At 45.3% G+C, this 22,668-nt stretch overlaps 2 protein-coding genes across 16 annotated transcripts in view; one reads left to right on the top strand and one right to left on the bottom strand.

Moving 5' to 3' along the window:
- DNAH17 (dynein axonemal heavy chain 17) overlaps positions 1–21,886 on the top strand; it is a 109,053-nt gene extending 87,167 nt beyond the window's left edge. Inside the window, exons 63-80 of the mRNA XM_043496557.1 lie at positions 143–378; positions 1,299–1,421; positions 2,532–2,736; positions 3,821–3,985; positions 4,154–4,294; positions 4,436–4,606; positions 6,452–6,574; positions 8,080–8,273; positions 9,534–9,682; positions 9,855–9,982; positions 11,340–11,567; positions 13,262–13,453; positions 14,441–14,620; positions 15,294–15,476; positions 17,642–17,824; positions 18,585–18,728; positions 19,829–20,054; positions 21,515–21,886. Coding sequence (XP_043352492.1) covers positions 143–378; positions 1,299–1,421; positions 2,532–2,736; positions 3,821–3,985; positions 4,154–4,294; positions 4,436–4,606; positions 6,452–6,574; positions 8,080–8,273; positions 9,534–9,682; positions 9,855–9,982; positions 11,340–11,567; positions 13,262–13,453; positions 14,441–14,620; positions 15,294–15,476; positions 17,642–17,824; positions 18,585–18,728; positions 19,829–20,054; positions 21,515–21,762 — 3,219 coding nt within the window. The 3' untranslated portion in view covers positions 21,763–21,886. The remainder of the gene's footprint in view (positions 1–142; positions 379–1,298; positions 1,422–2,531; positions 2,737–3,820; positions 3,986–4,153; positions 4,295–4,435; positions 4,607–6,451; positions 6,575–8,079; positions 8,274–9,533; positions 9,683–9,854; positions 9,983–11,339; positions 11,568–13,261; positions 13,454–14,440; positions 14,621–15,293; positions 15,477–17,641; positions 17,825–18,584; positions 18,729–19,828; positions 20,055–21,514) is intronic.
- Positions 3,810–22,668, bottom strand: part of PGS1 (phosphatidylglycerophosphate synthase 1) — a 50,431-nt gene continuing 31,572 nt past the window's right edge. For 4 of the 15 annotated variants that reach the window (XR_005288786.2, XM_038371102.2, XM_043496552.1 and 1 more), the window contains one exon: positions 6,800–7,207. Coding sequence is in view for 1 of the 15 variants with exons in the window: in XM_043496552.1 (XP_043352487.1) it covers positions 7,202–7,207 (6 nt within the window). In the remaining 14 variants the exon portion in view is untranslated. Of the gene's footprint in view, positions 3,944–6,799; positions 7,250–14,533; positions 14,656–14,930; positions 14,955–15,341; positions 15,541–21,558; positions 21,697–22,668 lie in introns of those variants that run through there. The other 11 variants (XR_005288779.2, XR_005288783.2, XR_005288784.2 and 8 more) reach the window with 7 other exon arrangements.

The raw sequence follows: 22,668 nt of genomic DNA, 5'->3' as shown, positions 1-22,668 counted from the left end.
TAACGAATTTATTAGAGCACAAGCTTTCGTGGGCCTTTACATTGTTAATAATTTAGTGCTCAGTAGTTTGAGATGAGCTAGAGAGAGTCCTACCTGCAACCCTAGATCAGCAGGTACTTCAGAGATACCTTTTGTATTGCAGGTGCCAATTCCTGTTACACCAGGGTTGGATCCTTTGAGCCTTCTGACTGATGATGCGGATATCGCTACTTGGAATAACCAAGGGCTGCCCAGTGACCGCATGTCTACAGAAAATGCCACGATTCTGTGCAACACAGAGCGCTGGCCTCTCATTGTGGATGCCCAGTTACAAGGGGTCAAATGGATTAAAAACAAATATGGAGAAGAGCTGAAAGCAATCAGACTGGGACAGAGAAGGTTTGTTTGGGCATGTTGGTTCTTTACACAGCTGTCTGATCATTTGCCCTCTCGATACTCTGCAGAGCTCCACTGCCGGAAAGACATGCCTTAACGATAAGACCAAGCAGGCAGCATCCGGTCCAGCAGAACCCTCTCCTGTGACCTTATTTGTGCAAGGAGACCCCTGACTGGGTTTACTCTGAGAATCTTCAGTGCTTGTTTTATATATCAATTACTATCCTTTGTGCCATGTCCTCTGCAGAGCCTCACAGAGAGCACATGGAGGCATGGTCTCTGCTGTTCCACCATTCCAGAACCAGGGGTACCCTTGCCCCCCACCCCTTCACTTCCTGAGCAGATGTGGAACCCAGTCTTCTCTCTGCCCCGGGATCTGAGCCTCGCCACAGATCTTCTCCCATCCTGCAGGAGGGGGGGGGAGGTTGGCCCGTTGGCAAGAGGCCAGGTCCTCAGAGCACTTGGAGCACTCTGGATAGCAAGAGAAAGAAGTGTAAGGAAAACCAGGCCTCTAGTGCACTGACTAGAGTGCACTGCTGTGCGCCTGGCTGGCTAGGTCCTGGTGCAGACAGCAGCCCTGGCCATATGGACCAGAGATAAGGGGCTGTTCAGATCTGAGCTGCTCAGTCCTTTGTCAGACCCTGTGCATCTGACTGTGCTGGGCCTCCCTGGTCAATGTAGTCTGAATGATTCATTGGATCCTGAGTCTGCAGGTGGTGGGTCCCTTTGGATCCTCTATTTGAACAGAGCCTCTGGCTTCTTCAGCATGCGTTGCTCTGTAAAGTTCTGCAGAGAACCAGGATTATCTTGGCAAGCCACCTTGGTGTGTGAGGGTCTGGAGGGTGCTGGTGCTCCTGCCTCTTCGCATAGAGCTTCCTGGGGCAGTGTTTGCATGGCTAAGGCTCTTCTCAAATGTGCTGCAGCTATCTGGATATCATTGAGCAAGCTATTTCAGATGGACGCCCCCTGCTCATTGAGAACATCGGCGAGACGGTGGAGCCTGTGCTGGACCCTTTGCTAGGCAGGAACACCATCAAAAAGGGAAAGTAAGTGTATTCTCACTCCTCTTGACAAAGGAATTGGAGCTTCAATCATAGAATCAAAGGGTTAGTTAGGACCGTAAGCGTCGAGTGTGACCCCCCTGCCAAGATGCAGCATTTGCTGTGTCTAAACCATCCAAGACAGATGGTTAGCAAGCCTCTCTGAAAATCCTCTGCTCTGAGCAGTTCAATTTTCAACCCACTGAAATGTACTGGCAGATTGGGACCAGACTTTTCTGGGCAGAGATGTGACTCTCTGATCAGTTTTCCCTCCCTTTTTAACAACCCTTTTCTTGGGGGGATTTTCACTGTCCCTCTTATTGTGTTTTACCACAAAGGCTAATTTTCTGGGCCACTGAGTGACATTTGGTTAAAGATTTTAGAGCAGAAGCCTTCACAGGTGCTTGGGCTGCACAATAAAGTGAAATAAACAACAAGATTTTTTTTGTTTTACACTAAATGGCAGATGCGGGTACATACCCAGCAGTGGGGCTTTCCTTGAGAACTACCCCAGTGACCGGCCTCCTTGGTCCCTTCTCCCACTCGCTTCTGTGCCCCTCTCAAGTCCCTTCTCCAGGCCTGTCCATCACTCCATTCAATGCTCTCTGAAAACTCCCTCCTGCTGTCTAGGGCGGCGGGGGCAGGGAAGGACAGTTAATAATTATTGACTAAGGGGGCTGTCTTAGCACCTGGTCCAAAACCCACTGACATCCGCAGGAATTTTCCCATTGACCTCAGTCAGAGCCTGATTGAGTCACTGCTTGACGGAATTACTGTACCCTGGCCCTATCTGTTTCTGGCCTGCTCTTTGCTGGACTTTGTCTGAATGGAGACTGTCAGGCTGCCATTTGCAAAGGAGTCTCAGGGAGTTAAATGCTCAAACCTAGCTGCAGTCCAATGGGAGTTGGGCACCTAACTCCCTCCAGCTGCTGGGACAATCTTAATCCATCCTCCGCTGCAGAACTGTGTATTTGTATGTGCTCCAGTAAAGTGGGGCTCAAAGTAACGAATTTCTCATAACTAGCAGTTCGGGAATTGGTAGGAGGGGTAGTGTTTGTGTTGATTTGTTTAATGCCAAATGGTTTAGCACTTACCAAAGTTTAATTAACTGAACAGATACATTAAGATAGGCGATAAAGAAGTGGAATACCATCCAGACTTCCATTTGATTCTGCACACCAAATACTTTAACCCCCATTACAAGCCAGAGATGCAGGCTCAGTGCACTTTAATTAACTTCCTGGTAACCAGAGATGGACTGGAGGATCAGCTGTTGGCGGCAGTGGTTGCAAAAGAGAGACCAGATTTAGAGCAACTGAAGGTATCGATGCTATTACTGGAGAGAAGGTAGCATGGTAGAGCCTGCTGTAGCTTTATTTACAAATAGCGAAACACACATGCTATTCCAGCCAGACCTACACTGTTCACAGAAAACTGACTCAGCCCTAATTAGGACTCACTGTCATCTATGCTGGGTACTTTCTCCAGGAAATCTCCAGTGCCAATAAAACTGGTAATATTCTGATATATTTGCTCCTTTAAATTATAAATATTGGTGTGGGTCACATGGATAACATGTGTAACAGTGATCGATAGACAACACATGATCTCCTAATAATTGTATCTAATAACTCTACCCCTTTGGAAAAAAGGAAGCAGCATCAGGTCCATTCAACCTCAGCAATCCACAGTAGATGGTGGGGTATAATAATATTTATTTGGATGCATTAAACTGACATCACTCTGGAGTTGCAACCCTGCCATAACGGGACAGGAGTGTCATTTCCCTGTCTGGTTCTCTATTAGGATGACCAGATGTCCCAATTTTATAGGGACAGTCCTGATATTTGGGGCTTTTTCTTATAAGTGCACCTATTACCCCCCACACTCTGTCCCAATTTTTCATATTTGCTATCTGGTCACCCTATTCTCTATAAAGGTTAGGATGTGTTAGAGTGTTATGATTTAAATATGAAGGGCCTGCCTCTCCCTTGTATGGCACCGTTATGATAGCGTGTCAGTGGCATTCTCATGTCATGGTGCAGTTAGCAGGTCCAGCTAATATATTTTAAACAAAAGTGTAGAGTACGCTCCGAGAGAAACGGTAGGTGAGGTAGCATCTTTTATCTTTTCCTATCCTAGGACCAACATGACTACAGCAACATTGTAAACATAGAATACATTCTATCATTTCTTCAGTAATTTATACAGCTCATAACTACATTATAAATTAAACTGATATGCAAAAGAACATAAAACCAGCAATAGCCCCTGCTAACTGGTGCATTATTTCATTGGGCCTGTCAAAGGTCCCTAGTTTAAATCACTCCACACTGATGCTATGAAAGCTTTAGTTGTAAATCCCTTGCTAACTAATTTTCCTCTTTTGTGCATTGATGCTGTAGGCAAATCTCACAAAGAGTCAAAATGAATTTAAGATTTTCTTGAAAGAGCTGGAGGATTCTTTGCTTGCCCGCCTCTCTGCTGCATCAGGAAACTTCCTGGGAGACACTGCATTGGTGGAGAACCTAGAGACAACAAAGCGAACAGCCATGGAAATTGAGGAAAAAGTAAGAAAGCTGCCCCAAGGCTCCTGCGGGTTACACTGTGGAACCAGTAGGGTTTCTTTTAGAAAATGAATTTGGTGTCCAACTCTGTCAAAGCAGGGGATAGGATTGGGAGACCTGTTGTTTTCCAGGACATGCAAAACTGCTGTAGTAACACTGTTTGTTTTTAAGGTGAGAGAAGCTAAAATTACAGAAATTAAAATTAATGAAGCCAGAGAAAATTACAGGCCAGCTGCAGAAAGGGCATCCTTGTTGTACTTTATACTGAATGACCTCAACAAAATTGACCCCATCTACCAGTTCTCATTAAAGGTAACTAACAAATATGGGGCAGACAGTAATATGTCACTGAATAGATTTTCAAAGAATTCACAAGGGTTATTGTTGCAACAATTCTGAGTGTTTTATTGAAAACAACAATCGAGGTACCCATCTCTAACCATTTCTGGCTAGGCATTCAACGTAGTCTTTGAGAAGGCCATCCAGCGAACTCTTCCAGCTGATGATGTGAAGCAGCGAGTGATAAATTTAACAGATGAGATCACCTACTCAGTCTTTGTGTACACTGCACGGGGACTCTTTGAGAGAGACAAACTCATTTTCATGGCCCAAGTTGCCTTTCAGGTAATATGGATAAACACACTGGACTCCAGTTAAAATTAGTAGCTAATACAACTTTTCAGATATGTAATACATGATGGTCTCTTATTCCTGGGGCAAACCATGTGTCCCCCCTATATTAGCCTTAATTATTATTCATATAATTTTGTCATGCAAACATTTATGTCAGAGCTGCAGGGAAAAAACTCAGTCAAGGAAGTGTCATGGCCTGTGGGGAGGGGTTTTGGAGTGTGAGCTCACCTGCCCTGGCAGTTCCTGTCCCACAGGGCTGGGTCCAGCTCCTCATTCCGGCCATTGTGACCCCATACACTAGGTCACCCCACCAATCAAACTTAGCCCATCCGCCCCTCCATCTCCAGCTATGGAAGGGTGGAGATACCAAACTCCAGCGGCACTCTGACCACATGGCCCAGCTCTCCATTTCCAGAGCAGAGAGACAGGCCCACAAGAGCCATCATTGCAAGGGTCACAGACTTTATTAAAATTCCAATTGCCATGAACACTGTGAGGTCCATACCAAAATTGTAGCCTTAATAATAATCTTCTGGATGGTGTGTATATGCACCCTGCTTTACAATCATGGCTCAGTCAGACATGCTCTCACCCAAAGAATTTACATCCTAAAGTTTGAGCCAAAATCCACTGAAGTCAGTGGAAGATTCCCCCAGGCTTCAGTGGACTTTGGTTCAGGCCCTAAGGCCGGTATCCTCTGGGATGTCTGAGAATGTGCTCAACTGCATTGAAGCCAGGGGCCCAGTTCTACCAAGACCTGGTGAGAGCAGAAGGGACTGTTATGATCGAGTCATAGTGATTCCTGCATCAAGCCCTTGTTTGGCACTTGGGTCCCACTGAAGAGAATGGCAAAATGCCTACTGACTTCAGTGGGGCCAGGGTTTCATCCCAAGGGAATACTCAATAGTGGAGTAATCCCATTGCTCTCCGGAGAGCTAGTCAGGTAAATGAGCGCTGACCCCTGTATTCAGCATGGGCAGGACTGGGCCCACACATGTGGGGAGGGGCGGAGTTGAGATGCTGTGGGAGAACACAAGGTAGCAACTGTTCCTGGGAGAAGTGACAGGTTTCAGAGTAGCAGCCGTGTTAGTCTGTATTCGCAAAAAGAAAAGGAGGACTTGTGGCACCTTAGAGACTAACACATTTATTTGAGCATAAGCTTTCGTGAGCTACAGCTCACTTCATCGGATAGGTGCCACAAGTACTCCTTTTCTTTTTGGGAGAAGTGAGTTGGAGATGGGGAGAGGTGCTTGGCAGGCTGCTCCAAGTGTGTGTGAGGGTGAAGTGAAGAGGAGCAGACTGGAGCAGGTGGGAGGGGGCTGTTCTGGTCAGAGCAACAAGAAAGGGGTGACCCTTATGGCTGCACTGGGTAGAGTAATGGGGCAGAAGCAGGAAGGTGACAGACACAGCCTGGCAGTAATGATCCCAATGGAATGCTAGTGCAGACAAAGCCACAGGGGTTCCTCCCTTCATCATGGGCCCATCATTGGTCCCGGTGGGCTTGTCTTGGTGGGCAAACAGCCTTCTCCAGTGCTGCTGCTGTTATGCATTTTGTAACATTTACAGTGGCATTGCACTGAGAGGCCAGCCAGGTCCCTGCCCCTTGTGTGAGACTCTGTACAAACACAGTAAACATGGCCCTGCCCCTAAAGAGTTCCAATGCCAGAGCCTGAGGGGTCCAGCCCATTCCTCTGGGAGCCCGTGTGTATCTGCATCACTTCTGCAATGTCCATTTTCCCAGCACGTGTGAGCATAGGGCTTGTGACACAGAGCAGTTTGGCTGTTCAGAAATGGGTTATTGAACCTTGTGCATTGTAATCTCCGCTTTCTCATCAGGTTTTGTTAATGAAGAAAGAAGTGAACCCGGTTGAACTGGACTTCCTTTTGCGCTTTCCGTTCAAGGCCGGAGTGACGTCCCCTGTGGATTTCTTACAGTCTCAAGGATGGGGAGGAATTAAGGTGCATCTGAAGAATGCAACCCTTTGTACAAATTCTTCTGTTGTAAACACTACATAGAATAGTCTAAGACGTTGCACCATGGAAGTCCGTAAACCAGGCGACACTACTGTGAGGCCAGTAATAGGCAGGTTGAAACAGGAGACAGGATAAGTTTGATAATGCTGGAGATTATTGATTAAACTAACACCCTTGGGAGTTGTAGCTCTTAAAAATGCTCAAAAACAGTCACGTTATTGGAATATTTATCTAAAAATAATGTTGATTAGCTGATTATTCATTAGAGATTTTCTAATCATCAAAGTAGCCACCACAGCAGAAGGTGGCATGAGAAGCAGTCAGTTATGCAGCACTGTGTAATCCAGCATCACTTGGAAAGGCATCTTCGAGTTGGTATCATTTTAAAGCTAAGAAGCCAGGCTTTGAGGTGTTACTGAGCAGCGGCTAAAGTCCCTTTTGTTTGTGAAAGTATCAGCGTTAAAATCAACTTTGTTCATGGTTATTTGACTGGCACCTAAGTTATGGATGTTGCCCAGTAGATACACGTAGCCACGCGGCAGCTCTCCACTGCACTGTATGCCTTTGCTCCAGACAGGGACCTCCCATTGGCTTCAGTGGAGAGAGCCAGTGTCACTCCTGGAGAATAAGGCAAGTCGGAGTCAGCAAATGGAATAAGATCTAGAGGGAGAATATGACGATGTTAAAAAATACTGAGCCTGATGTTGAGAGTTTTAAAATGATACTTTCAACACAAATATAATCCTTCCCTTTCTTGTGCTTACACTTCCTCCCTGGCTGGGCTAGCACCACCAACTGTGCCATGTCTGGTGCTTAGACACCTCTCTTCTATGCTTCAGACATGTCAATCTCTGAAATATTTCTCCTGCACATGCCACTATTAGCCTGTCTCCAAAGATGGTCTCTGGCTAGAGGGAAGGTGGCCATGGATCACCATTATCACAGCAGACCAGTCATGTGCCTCTCATTTCTTGCATAATTGCACAGCCTAAATTGTTAGCATATTTTAGGTGCATCACAGAATCTCCACCTGCTCCATAAGAACCCCCAAGCCCCCACAACAGGAATCCAATGCTAGCTACATCTTACCCTCATTTTCTCAGGTGGCAGCAAATATCTGGATTATGTCAGTGTTCCAGGGAGTATCTGCGTATTTTTATACTGCAAGCTCACAGCCTAGGTGTGATGCCACAGAAGACTGTAGCCAGTGATTTTATCACTTAAATTAACTTTAAATAAAAATAAATTTAAATTTAAATTAACTTTTCATCACTTAAATTAACTTTAAATAAAAATAAAAGGCTACCAGGTGTTGGGCTAGAGCATGTAACTGGCTACAGTTTGTAAGAAACACACAGCACTTGAGTCTGCTGTTAGCTACACCTGTGAAAAGCCACAATGTCTCCAGCAAGCCAATCCCACTGGGGCCACAGAGCAGGAGGAGGCACTAGAACACATAAGCAGCTGGCCCTTTTCTCATATATTTGAAGGTTCTCTCAGATATGGATGAGTTCAAGAATTTAGACAGTGATATTGAAGGTTCGGCAAAGCGATGGAAAAAATTTGTTGAGTCGGAGACACCAGAGAAGGAAGTGTTCCCGAAGGAGTGGAAGAATAAATTAGCTCTGCAGAAACTGTGTATGATGAGGTGCATGAGGCCAGACAGAATGACCTACGCAGTCAGGTATTCTCTCCTGATCCTGCAGGGCTCTGTGCCGTCAAGAAGGGTCTTGGCATGCCTACACTGAATGATTTTGGAGAGGCATTTCATGATGGTGCAGTAGAAATGGGACATGATGTAGCGTGCAACTGTGCAGTAACTGCACCTGCCTGCAGCATGGGGATGAGGCACAGAGGTGACGGCATGTGGCCTGTCGCATGGTAATATGATTCCAAAATGGCGTTTTAAAAAGGGGGTTCATGGTTGTTAGTCCACTTCTGAAGAGCCAGCATGTCCTGCGTATCTCCTCCTGTGGGACATGTGCCAAGAGATATCCAGCTTCAGGCACCCAGGCCACACCAGCGCCTTGTGGTGATCCTGAACATGTGGCACCAAGGCTAAAAAGAGCCATGTACCCCAACACCTCAGCTTCATCCTTTCTGCAGCCAGCTCTAATAGCAGAGACCTCCTCTATGCCCACTGCAATTGCTAGGGCTTCCTACCCCACCCCCTGTGTATCTAGAGCAGACGCTTGCTGCAGATGTTATTCAACTAGAACTCCTCAAACACTCTCCTGGGGTCAAGCTGCCTGTTTGTCCCAGACTCCCTGTCATCTCCGCCCTGGCAGAAGGCAATGCTGATGGGGCACACTGAAGGGAGGTATAAAGCCATTGGAGGTGCGGAACTACTGCTTTTTAAGGTGGGGATGGGAACACTCTTGCCTCTGCAAGTGTAACACTGACAGACCCCGGTCATCGGCGGGTGGCATCGAACCTGGGGTCTCTAGATCTTAGTACATGAGCCTCTACAGCATGAGCTAAAAGCCAGCTGGCTGTTCACTAAGGCTGCAAAGCAGACTCCTTCATCTCTCTCTCTAAGTGGTCTTGGGGCCACTAGATGGGACAGAGCACCATACCAGGAGGTGTGTGGGATACACAAGCTACAGGTTCAAGGTGACAATAGTGTAGATTTGGCCCGGATACTTTCCTTAGAAAGCTCCAGGCATGGTGTGTAATCCAGTTTTTCTGTTATCAGCTCTTCTCTGGGATTTCCTTGCTCAGATTAAATTTTTGTGCATTATTTTGGTCTGCAGCTCCACTCCCTGCCCTTAACACCTACTGAGCCTTTGTAGGAATATTTTCAGTTTTCACAGAGAACTTAAAACCTATGCCTGATCTGCCTTCCAGGCTAACTGTAGAAACACATGACCTAGCCCTGCAAGTTGTTCGTAATAAATCGGATAAAAAGTCTGGGACTAATTTTGCATCAACTCCTTTTTCACAGAAACTTTGTGGAAGAGAAGATGGGAAGTAAGTTTGTAGAAGGCAGAAGTATTGAATTTTCTAAATCATATGAAGAGAGCAGCCCATCCACTGCAATATTCTTTATCCTCTCTCCAGGGGTTGACCCACTGAAAGACGTAGAGGCACTGGGTAAGTCAAGAGTCCTCTTCACTAACAGTAGGGTCTGTAGCATGGTAGTCATGGAAGATGTTATCAATAAAGAGCAGACATTGCATAGGCATGCAATTTTTAGATTTATTTATTTTTTTTAATTTTAATATATTCCTGTGGATTTCTCTTCCCCCCCCCCCCCCCTTTCCAGGAAGAAAGCTAGGCTTTACCATTGACAATGGAAAAATCCATAATGTGTCTCTGGGGCAAGGACAGGAAGTTGTGGCAGAAAATGCTCTGGATGTAGCTGCTATTGAAGGACACTGGGTCATTCTTCAGGTATTAGAAGCACCATTGCATTGTTGGTTCTCTGGTGTACCTTTGTTGTTTCTATAGTAATCTAATAGTATTTAGAGCAGCCCATTATACATTCAGAAATTCTCAATGCCAGTGCAAAGAGTTCTACATAACGCACATGTTGTTCAGAATTCCTGCCTCTCCTCTCAAGGTGAACTCTTCTTTCCTAAATACATTACCCCGTATTTGTCTGTATTGAATGCCTTTAGCTATCATGTTACCCAACTTCCTGGTTGCTTAGATTCTGGAGTACATCACCTTTCTACCTCATCACCTGCCACCCAGCATGATTTGCTGCATCTGATCTTTAACTCCCATGGGCCAGCAGAAGCTAAGACTACCATGGAGGTAAGCAGTGCATTCAGGACCCAGGAGAATGGCTAGACATCCAGCTAACATAGCAGCACAGTGCTGGGTGAAGCATGTACTATATATCATTTAGTAAAGGACTTCTAATGTTTCAGTGAAGAACACTGTTGAATACGCCATCACTTGGGAAGCTTTAAACCAAGGCTTGATTTCTTTCTAAAGAGGTGCTCTTCATCAGTGGTTCTCAACCAGGAGTATACATATCCCTGGGGATACTCAGAGGTCTTCTGGAGGTACATCTACTCATCTAGATATTTGCCTAGTTTTACAACAGGCTACACAAAAAGCACTAGCAAAGTCAGTATAAACTAAAATTTCATATAGACAATGACTTGTGTATACTGTTCTGTGTACTGTATACTGAAATCTAAGTACAATATTTATATTCCAGTTGATTTATTTTATAATTATATGATAAAAAGGAGAAAATAAGCAATTTTTCAGTAATAGTGTGCTGTGACACTTGTATTTTTGTAAGCAAGTCGTTTTTAAGTAAGGTGAGACTCTGGCTACTCTAGACAAATCAGACTCCTGAAATGGGAACAGTAGTCTGGAAAGATTGAGAGCCACTGCTCTACGTCAACCAGAAGTTGTGGCCTATGTTATGCGTGAGGACAGACTGGATGCTGCTAATGGTCTCTTCTGGCCTTCCAGTCTATTAATCCAAATGTTAAAAGATGCTGATGGGTACAAATCCTAGGACACTGACTACAGTGTTTGGTGGGCAGCTTCCACTGACCTGCATCAAATCTAAACTGGTGACTAAGTCACCAGAGGAAGCACGGGGCCTTGTCAGTGCATCACGTCCCAGTGAAACAACAGTGAACAACATGGGCTGCTAGGCCTAAGAGGTGTAAAATAGCATCATCTGCTCCATCACAGCACTTCTCAACTAGCCCTGGGTGGGACTTCGGCTGTACGGGATTGAAATTTGGGAGCAAGAAGTGAAGTCAAATTGTGTCTGTTGCAGAATATCCACCTGGTTGCAAAGTGGCTGGGCACACTGGATAAGAAGGTTGAGAGGTACAGCATTGGTAGCCACCAGGATTACAGAGTGTTTATGAGTGCTGAACCTGCTCCCACTCCAGACGCTCATATTATTCCTCAAGGACTCTTGGAAAATGCCATTAAAATTACCAATGAGCCCCCGACTGGCATGTATGCTAACTTGCACAAAGCACTGGATCTCTTTACTCAGGTATTCAGATGACAGGGTTGATTTTTTTATTTTATTTTTTAAGCTGGTTGGGTTTGTTTTGTTGTTGTTTTATACTTTTTTCTGCAGTCACAGCAATTTATTAGAAGTTGTAAGGCTGCTCTCTTTTTTGGCTTTTCTCCCCAGGAGAGTGAGTGCAGCCTGCCTAGGAAATGGATTTCTTAGAGTTTAGATTCATAGTTTATCCCTAATTCATCTCGTCTGATCCCTCTTAGCTCTGTTCTTTTCAGTGCACTAATTCATACTGATGCCCTTCATAAAGGCATTTTCACCACACTGGCACTAATTACAGGGCTTTTTCAAAGTTTTTGCATGCTTTCTGCATTGTAGTGGAAAAGGTACCCTTGTGATGTCCGGATATTCCTATCAGTGTTCCCATAACATAAGATTTCACTAGGGACAGAGCAAATTTGTAATCCTTACAGGCCTGTTCAGCAATATTTAAAAAAAAAAAAAAAAATTAAATGTAAAACTGCTAGTGATGGGGATGTTAAGAGGTGAGGTCATGCCAAGCTTGTCTGATTACAGAAGCACTCTACTGCAGCTGTGTGTTTTGACTGGCTGCAAGTTTCTATTTGTAGGCTAATATAAACAGAGGCTAATATACCATAGTCTGTCATTGCAAGAGTCATTTCTTCTCTGCCTGTAAATAATGGAAAATTCCAGTATGCTATGGTGTGCACACTTAGAATGTTCCACCACCAGTTCCAGGGACCCACTCCAGAACTGGTAGAATCTTTCCAACAGGTGAACCTTTTAAGGGCCCTACTGCCCTTGGCCCTCAAAGACACAGGTATTAAGTGCAGGGAAGGGCCCTTTGCCACAGATGAGGTCTCCAATTTATTAACAGAGTGCAGCATTCTTGTTGAGTGTTTTTTGGATTTTACAGGTGTTTCGCTTACTGGTGTTCTCCAAACCTATCTGAATTGGTTTCACACTACATGATACAGTTTAAGCTAGTACTTGCTAGGAGAGCTGAGGAATAAATAGGTAACTTGGACTTGCTTAGAAGAAAACATGGCTGGGTTTATACTTAAGCTTTTTTCCTACATCTGAGCATTGTTGGGCCTGGTGCAAAATATGATTCTAGAACTTTACACTGAGCTTCTGAAATTAAGAATTGTAGGTCACCCTGGTGTGCATAAGTATCACAGGTGACTTCAGAGACAATACAGATAATACAGTTCTAGGAAGAAGCCTGACCAAGATACACCTCTACTGCCTGCTTCTGAAGCACCACAACTAACCTTTTACAGAGCCATGTGACAAGTAGCTGTAGTAGCAATTACTATTATTGATCCTTTGGGTTATTTTTAACTCAGTGATAGAGTGCCAGAGTTTAAAATGAGCAGACAGTTAGAATTAAGAGGTCATTTCTCATCAGATTATGAACACATCATAGTAAGGTATGTGGCCTAGGCCAGGCGTTTCCGTCTCGCACATTTTAATGTACTATGAGTAAATTCTGTGCAAGCAGCAGTGAATGTTGCTGAGACTACACGTAAGCTACTGGGAGCATGCTTAAGCTGAGACACCTACATGCACTTTGTGGTAAAGAAGGTTCAGCTCCATTTTTGCTGGCGAGTTGTGAGAAGTTTTTTTATATTCAGACACTCATTGGGGACATTTCCTCTTCTGCATGCAAGCACCTTCTTTTCCTCTTTCTTCTGCTTTAGGATACTTTAGAGATGTGCACCAAAGAAATTGAATTCAAGTGCATCTTGTTTGCTCTCTGTTACTTTCATGCGGTGGTAGCTGAAAGGCGTAAATTTGGTGCGCAGGGCTGGAATAGGTCTTATCCTTTCAACAATGGAGACCTGACTATATCCATCAACGTGCTGTATAATTACCTGGAGGCTAATGTCAAGGTTAGAACATGCTTGTTTAACATCAGCAAGTCAGAGTGATTCTTCCCAGGTTACAAAAAGCAGCACTACAGGGGAAATGCAGGGTGCTGCTGTTAGACCTCCCCTTCATGGCCCCCTGCCAGCCTCCTTCCTGGGTGCAGGGAGTATTGTGGAAGCACCGGGGCTCCAACAGCCTTTGGACTGAAGAAGGCTCTGCTGGGAGCTCCACAGGTTTGGGGGAGGAACCCTCTGCTGCCGCCCCACTACCGAACAGCGACTGGCTGGTGCGTGAGCTGTATGTCCCTGGGCTGGGGCATGTCAAAACCAGGGGAACCTTTAAAGGCTAACTGCAACTCACCTTCAGTGAGTAGTGTGGGGCAGCCTTTGTCTGAAAACAGAGCTCTAACGCAGTCCTAAGCCTGCAGGTATGGTGTGCTGGGTTGGCAGCAGGCGCGAATCCAGCGAGGGGCCCTAGGCGGGTGGAAGATGGACTTTTAGCAAATCAGCTGAGGCAGCAGCAGGGTGTGCTCAGATTGTCCAGCCCTCTTGCCTTTCAATGTTTTCATTCGAAATGCGAGAACATCCAGTTGGAAGGCAAAATCTCCCCCAGCAATGAAACCACAGGTCCCAAGCCAGGGGAGAAGCACACTCCTTGCTCCAGGCCTTATGGCAGTGGCAAAATTCAGCAGGGATGAAGAGAGGCATGATCCAGAGGAAAGACTCATCTGCCACTCTGGTGGGCTGTCTTCATGCTGGGGAGGGGTGAAATCCCCCATGATCATGGTCAAAAGAGTGATGGGCGCCATGCTGCTCTTCCCCCCCCCCCCCCGGCCCCCCTCCCGGATGTTGATGCTGAGCTGCTCACGAGTGACTGACTCCAAGGCTTGCTCTTGCATGGTGAGGGCACACCAAAGGTAACTTGACATGTGAAGCTTCCCACGCTGTCTGGGACTTTCAGAACATGCATTCTATAGAAATCACTTTGCACTGAGTCGGCATCTCGTCTAGGTTCCATGGGATGATCTTCGCTATCTCTTTGGTGAAATTATGTATGGGGGACACATCACAGATGACTGGGATCGCAGGTTGTGTAGAACTTACCTGACAGAATACATCCGCGTGGAGATGCTGGAGGGAGAAATGACCTTGGCTCCAGGGTTTTTAGTTCCACCCAACTCGGATTACAAGGTGAGGAAAGGTTTCAGAGTAGCAGCCGTGTTAGTCTGTATTTGCAAAAAGAAAAGGAGTACTTGTGACACCTTAGAGACTAACAAATTTATTAGAGCATAAGCTTTCGTGAGCTACAGCTCACTTCATCGGATCCGATGAAGTGAGCTGTAGCTCACGAAAGCTTATGCTCTAATAAATTTGTTAGTCTCTAAGGTGCCACAAGTACTCCTTTTCTTTTTAAGGTGAGGAAAGGCTCTTCTCTTCTATGAGAGCTCCACAGTTCACTGCAGCTGTCAAAAGGCTGTGGCTCTCTTGGGGATGTATGTGTGATAAGAGCACTGCCTTGCAGAACCTGGAAAGACCCCACGAAGATGACATAAGGAGACACTGGGGAAAGTCCATGGAAACAGTAGAGTGATTCCCAGGGGGAGAGTGGCAGGATAAGAAAAAGCAGTTCAGTAATAAACCAGGACAAAGCTGAGGAAGAACATGAGTAAAATATTCTTAGTGAGGGAGGGTAGTAGGTCTATGGCACCTTCACTGGGAAACTCTGAGATGGTTTAGATATTTTCTAGGCTGGAATACCAAAGAATCCTATTCCATGATGGAGTAGGTTCAGATGAGCCCAAAGGTCTTAAAAGCCTTGTCTAGGAATATGGGTCTAGTGTTTGCTATCTGCCCTGTTTTTTAGGGTTATCATGAATACATTGATGAGAACCTCCCCCCAGAGAGCCCGTACCTTTATGGGCTCCACCCCAATGCTGAAATTGGCTTCCTCACTGTCACTTCTGAAAAGCTTTTCCGTACAGTTCTGGAAATGCAGCCCAAGGAGTCTGATGCTGGAGGAGGGATGGGTGTGTCCCGAGAGGAAAAGGTAGGAAACGTTTCTGTCCTTCGGTATTAACCAGGAATTAATCTGCTACGGTCACTGGTTTGTTCTTGAAGAAACAAACACATCAAATAAGAGGAGGCTCCATACTGTAATAGCCCCATTTCCCACCAGTGAAAGAACCTCAAACAGTCTCTTACGCACATTTGTGCCTCACTGCTCCTGATCAAACTCTCATTCCCAGCACTACCATGGACTAGTACAGCAATTGAACAGGGGCACTCCTGCTTAGGGCTTTAGAGGGTTGCAGCCTCCTGCATTATTCAGTAGAGCAGGAGAGAGAGGAAATGGTAAATTTCTCTGGCTTCCTTTTTTCAAAGCGACATCTCCTTCTCCAGCTGCACTGGCTGGCAGCCACTTCCCATCACCTCAAGTCCTGCACCCAGCTTTGCATGAGCCCTAAAGCACCTGAGAGCTGCTCACCCCCACTGCTAGGGGATAAAAAGACAGTGGGACCAAAGAATTCCCAAAGCACATTATCCACCCTGCCCCTTGGATCCAGAGTTGTACTAGTGGGGTCCTGCAGGGATCAGTTATGGGTCTGGTTCTGTTCAAAATCTTCATCAGTGATTTAGATAATGGGATAGAGCGTACACTTATAAAATTTGCGGATGATACCATGCTGGGAGGGATTGCAAGTGCTTTGGAGGACAGGATTCAAATTCAAAATGATCTAGACAAACTGGAGAAATGGTTTGAAGTAAATAGGACGAAATTCAATAAGGACAAATGCAAAGTACTCCACTTAGGAAGGAACAATCAGTTGCACATATACAAAATGTGAAAAGACTGCCTAAAAAGGAGTACTGCAGAAAGGGATCTGGGGTCATAGTGGATCACAAGCCAAATATGAATCAACAGTGTTGCAAAAAACAGCAAACATCCTTCTGGGATGTATTAGCAGGAGTGTTGTAAGCAAGACACGAGAAGTAATTCTTCCGTTCTGCTCCACGCTGATTAGGCCTCATCTGGAGTATTGTGTCCAGTTCTGGGTGCCACATTTCAGGAAACATATGGACAAAGTCCAGAAAAGAGCAACAAAAATGATTTAAGGTTTAGAAAACGTGACCTATGAGGGAAGACTGAAAAAACTGGGTTTGTTTAGTATGGAGAAGGGACAACTGGGGGGACATAAGTTTTCAAGTACATAGAAGATTGTTACAAGGAAGAGGGAGAAAAATTATTCTTAACCTCTCAGGATAAGACAAGAAGCAATGGGCTTAAATTGCAGCAAGGGCGGTTTAGGTTGGACAGTAGGAAAAACTTCCTGTCAGGGTGGTTAAGCACTGGAATAAATTGCCTAGGGAGGATGTGGATTCCATCACTGGAGATTTTTTAACAGCTGGTTAGACAAACACCTGTCAGGGATGGTCTAGATAATACTTAGTCCTGCCTGGAGTGCAGGGGATGGGACTGGAAGACCTCTCAAGGTCCATTTCAACAGTTCTATGATTCTAGCACTGCGCCTGTAAAATAATTAATATTACTAGTGATGTGGGGAGTTTGCTCAGTTACTGTACTTTGAGGTAGGTGGCAGAGAGTATTTATGGGATGATTATGAGCAGGTGACATTTGTAATCATAAAAATGAAATGCAGGCAGCTGCTAAAACTAATTTTCCCGAGAACACTCTGTCTTTAAGGCTGCATTCCACTTCTTTGTTGACCTCTGCTGATACCTGTTTACTGGCAGCCAAAGGGATATGTGGTGCGTACAACCACACAAAGCATATCGTCACAGAGTGGGCTGTCTGCTAATCAGGCAGTGAGTATTGCAGCCATTCCCCTGAGTGAGCTGAAAGGCATCTTGTGCTGGGTTCTTGCTGTACCACGCCACTCATCCTCAGAGTCATGTGAGCAGCACCAGCTTCATTACAGGAACCCCTTCAAGCCTTGATGGTTTTGAGAGCCAGCCTGTGCAGGTGCAAGCCAGTGTTGCCCAGTTTGCGCTCTCTTGATTCTAAGGCTCTGGTGGACTCTATGGGCCAAGTTCATTTGGACAATTTAATTCTAGGCTATTAAACATTAGTGAGATTCTTTCAGGCGACTGAAAATGTTAAATCATGGAAGAATGACATTTAACATGCTGTGTCAAAGCTTTAATGGAATTTGTTCCCTTGCTAGAGATGTTTGATGGTGTTACATATTACAGGTCAAACAAGTCCTAGATGAAATCATTGACAAGCTACCCGAGCCATTTAATATGCTGGAAATCATGGGTAAAGCAGCAGAGAAGACCCCGTATGTCGTGGTAGCCTTTCAGGAATGTGAAAGAATGAACATCTTGACAAATGAAATAAGACGCTCTTTGAAAGAGTTAAATTTGGGGCTGAAGGTGTGTGACATCGATACTGTTTTACACCATGGTAGTAACTTAGGTAATGTTGTTTGGTTTTTTTCAATATACCAGCCTTTACAAATGAAGTCAATGGAACTAAATATTCAGTTCAGGTTTGGTACCAAGGTAATGTGAGCTGTTGGATTACTACGAGTCTCTCTTCTTCTGCCTCTAACTACAGGGTAATTGTAAGGCATCCAACACTACTCTTTCCTTCATTTCGAAGCCTGCAGGTTTGTTGCAGCCTAAAAGCTGAGTGAGTGTGTGTACAAACGCATACACTGAGGGAGACTGAGCTGGATTGCAGAGGGGATGATGGGGCAGTTGCTTCTGCTGATACAGCCTGTCTTACACGTGGTTTACAATGCTGAGCTAAGGACTATGTCCCAGTTGCCTAAAATGCTGGCTTGTTTTGAAAAAGGCTGCTCTGTGTCCCTGCAAATACTTATTGGGGGAGAAATCTCTAACAGGAATTTGAACTCCCTTGGACTTGCTGTAGAGCCCCACGTGTAAGGGATGGGGCCCTCTCTGTTGGAGGAGACTAAAGACAGAGCTGGGGATGATGGAAAATGCCCTATTTTTCAAAAATAGGCACTGCTCCCTGTCAATAAACCAAGGTACAATGTTCAGAACTTCAGAAACAGTCGCTGAGCCCCTTGTGACTGACGTGCAGTGTGCCTAGAGCTTTGCTCTCAAAGGGGGTTCCAACACAAGTCAGTTCTTGTTTAACTAAACCATGGTTCTTTTCCTTTCAAAGGGTGAGCTGACAATCACAACAGACATGGAGGAATTGTCTAATGCTCTCTACTATGATAATGTGCCTGAATTCTGGACAAACTGGGCCTACCCCTCCTTACTTAGCTTAGGAGCCTGGTATGCTGATCTACTGCTTCGGATCCGGGTGAGTCAACTCACCTCCAGCCTCTCTTCAGTGTATGTGTATGGCTCTTTGTGGGCCAAATATCTCTCTTCAGACTATTGCTCATGGAACAAATATTGCTGTCTGGCCAGGGCTGGGCATGTGAAGATGCTCTGAATTGCTTGCAAGGATCTAAATGTATGTAGTAAAACGAGTATCAGAGCTCAAACTCTTCTCAATAGCTCAGGAAATCTAGCTTGCTTTTCAGGAACCTGGGTTGCAGAGATCACCATGGCTTGAAAGCTCAGTGCTGAACTAAGTGTACACAAGAGCCAGGGTTACATCTTCATCCTTCTGTGCTGAAACTGAGGTTCTAAAGAGATGGCAAGCCCCTCTTGCCTCAACTTGTGCCTGGAATTCAGGGCTTTTGAAGAAGCAGGGAAGGTGGAGAGTGACTTTTCTCTTAAATACACAGTTGGTATTAGAAAACCAGGGTGGTGGGTGCCAAATAGTCAACTCCAGTAAAGGGCAAGTACCCTAATTCTAAATCTGTAATCTTCATTGTAAATTTGCCCTGATGCCAGCATTTAATGACCAGCCACTTAATGAGCTGCATCACTACAAACCCCAAAAGGCAGCTCTTGAAAGCTGCACTTTGGACCAACAAAGTTTTTGCTTACATGAAACAGCCATGAGCTTTTCTGGTGCAAAGCACAACCTTCTTCACCTGCACTTGAGGTTTGCAGTGGTAGCAATGGCTACAATCGATGAAAAGCCTCACTGAAGACAAAGCCTTAGTTTTTCCCAAAGTCTCAGCTTGGTGCCCCTCTCCCTGGTGACTACCATGTCCACCTGCAGCATCGCAGACCCAAGAGGGGCTCTGCTGAGATAGGGTTATTCTTTGGAGACCTACTCCAGGTGTTTGTCTGCCACATGCAATTACTTTCACAACTTGTCCCTCTTGAAGTCACAATCCGCTGAAGACTGGGGGCTTAAATCAAAGAGGGGCTGTAAAGACTGTTCTCCCAAAATGGATTACAGGAGTAAATGGTGGCACAAGTCCCATGTATCACTCCACCAATTCAAGAGATGCACCACAGCCTGTGTACTTGGCTTTAAACTGCTGCTGCTTTATTTTTCAGGAACTAGAGGCCTGGACAACTGACTTTGCACTACCCACAACAGTGTGGCTGGCAGGCTTCTTTAATCCCCAGTCTTTTCTCACAGCTATCATGCAGTCTATGGCCAGAAAGAATGAATGGCCACTTGACAAGATGTGTCTTTCAGTGGAAGTGACCAAGAAAAACCGAGAGGATATGACGGCTCCACCCCGAGAAGGCTCCTATGTGCATGGGTTGTTCATGGAAGGTACAGGACCAGGCTCAATCCTGAACAATAGTCCAGCAAATGCTATGCAATCTGGATTTGTATAGTTTTTCCTCCTCAGAACCATTTTTGAACATTGAATGTTAATCTCCAGCACTCTGCTACCATGTACTAATTTTCTTCACATCTCAGCCTTTGCTGTCCTACCCTACAGTAAGTGATCCAGGCCCTTCCCCCTCACTTTTGAATTGGCTTGGTTTGAGGCAGCAGTTTCAGTCTGGGTAAGCAGTTTCTAGCAGAGTTTATATGGTGCTCTGTCCCTGTACTTTTCTGCTGCGACAATGATTCCACCCCACCTATGATCTTTACTCAGAGCTTCCACTTCACCTGACAATGTGCTATCTCAGTGCTGCAGAATGACTATTTTTCCTGTAGCTTAATGCTCGGAGTGGCCCTGCTAAACTTTAAGGTAGACAGGTTTCAGAGTAGAAGCCGTATTAGTCTGTATCTGCAAAAATAAAAGGAGTACTTGTGGCACCTTAGAGACTAACAAATTTATTTGAGCATAAGCTTTCATGAGCTATCTCCCCCCTGTATGCATCTGATGAAGTGAGCTGTAGCTCACGAAAGCTTATGCTCAAATAAATTTTAGTCTCTAAGGTGCCAAAAATACTCCTTTTCTTTTTACAGATAGTTACCTGCTTATGCACTCATTACTGTACTAAGTAGCAATTAGTCTTCCCCAGGCAATAGTCAAGGAATAACTGATGCTTGTCAGCACAGCAGGAGCGTAGTGTGAACTACAGTCAGCTCTCATTTATAGTGCAATAAACAGCATCCATTAACAGAGCAGCCAGGTTCAGTTTGGGTAGCAGCTGCCTTTATTGTGCATCATTGGCAGAAACATGCCAGCAGAGGGCAGCCCTCATTAACAGAGGCCATTAGTATTTATTTATTTCAGAAATTAATACAGCAACACTTGAACCTCAAAGCGGAGACTGTTGATGTTACTTGGGTCACATAATTATTTATATATGACTGACCCAGGACGTCTAGGTGAGAATGTCTCCGCTTTAGTTTGAGGTCCCTTACAGCTAACACACACAGAGGGATGAGGCAATGGCAGGATCACTGTACTGTCAAGCTTAGGTCCATGCCCAGCAGACTACATGGGAGAGTTTCCATATTTATCATTCTTCCCCAAGCTTTGCAGTCCCCCATGACATGGACACTGAAGTGGGGGAGTAAGGACAGAATTGACCATTGTGGTTAGAGATCTTATCCCTAGTAATATTGTTAGTCTCTCTGAAATGCCAATTATGTGCTGGGGTGACTAAGCCCAGGCTACTTCAATACTGCCCTTTGGTCCTCCAGCTGACCCTTAACCATGCTTCTAGGACAACTCTTCTCCCACCCGACCCTGCAGATACTGCAAATAGAACACCTTCTGACTGAAAAAAACCCATGGCAGCTGGTATACTGACTGAGCCATAACATTGCAGGTGCTCGGTGGGACATTCCTAGTGGTGTCATCACAGATGCTCGGCTGAAGGAGTTAACACCCTCGATGCCAGTCATCTTCATCAGAGCCATCCCTGTGGACCGTATGGATACCAAGAACGTCTACGAGTGCCCTGTCTACAAGACACGCATGCGAGGCCCCACCTATGTCTGGACCTTCAATCTGAAGACAAAGGAGAAGCCAGCTAAGTGGATTCTTGCTGCTGTTGCTTTGCTCTTACAGGTTTAAACTTTTACTGCCTAAGCAAAGCACTTGTTCCACATGCCAAAGTGCTACCCAGCTCAACACTAATCCCATTAGTCAGAAACACCACCCAACTTTGTCTGCCCTGAAGTATTTTAACAAAGTGACAATAAAAGATAAACATGAAATGATGGTGTTAGTGCTTGGGTGGATAAAACAATTGGCCAAGTTTGGATTGGTGTCACAATACACATCAGAGTGGTGCCAGTATGGGGTACTCCACAAGGCAGGTTACAGTAAAGTACTGAGGGCTTGTCTACACTGGCAAGTTTTCTCCCCAAAATCTGCCTTTTGGCAACAAAACAGCAACAGCGTACACACCACAATTGGCCTTTTGTCACAAAAAACTTCCACCCCATGAGAGACTTTTGTCTTTTCCCCCTCCCTTTGTCAACAAAGAGCCAGAGTAGACACTGGTGATTTTGTCCACCGAATTGGCTTCTGCCAGTATCCCACAATGCCTGCCCCGATTGCTCTGCTCCCTGTTTTGAGCTCTAACAAATTTATTTGAGCATAAGCTTTCGTGAGCTACAGCTCACTTCATCGGATGCATTTGGTGGAAAATAGAGGGGAGATTGATATACACAGAGCGGTGTATATCAATCTCCCCTCTGTATTTTCCACCAAATGCATCCGCTGAAAATGCATCTGATGCATCTCACGAAAGCTTATGCTCAAATAAATTAGTCTCTAAGGTGCCACAAGTACTCCTTTTCTTTTTGCGAATACAGACTAACACAGCTGCTACTCTGAAACCTGTTTTGATCTCTGCTGCCCTGCAGGCATGTGCCCCTCCCCTTTGACAGCTCCAGGAAGTATCTGTGCACTGCTCCCTTTGGGGAACAAACCGAGAGCAAATCATTAGAATGCTCCTGTTCTACCCTGCACTAG

The sequence above is a fragment of the Dermochelys coriacea genome, chromosome 14 (assembly GCF_009764565.3).
Source record: "Dermochelys coriacea isolate rDerCor1 chromosome 14, rDerCor1.pri.v4, whole genome shotgun sequence".
NCBI lineage: Eukaryota > Metazoa > Chordata > Testudines > Dermochelyidae > Dermochelys > Dermochelys coriacea.
This window is presented reverse-complemented; position numbering and strand designations above follow the sequence as displayed.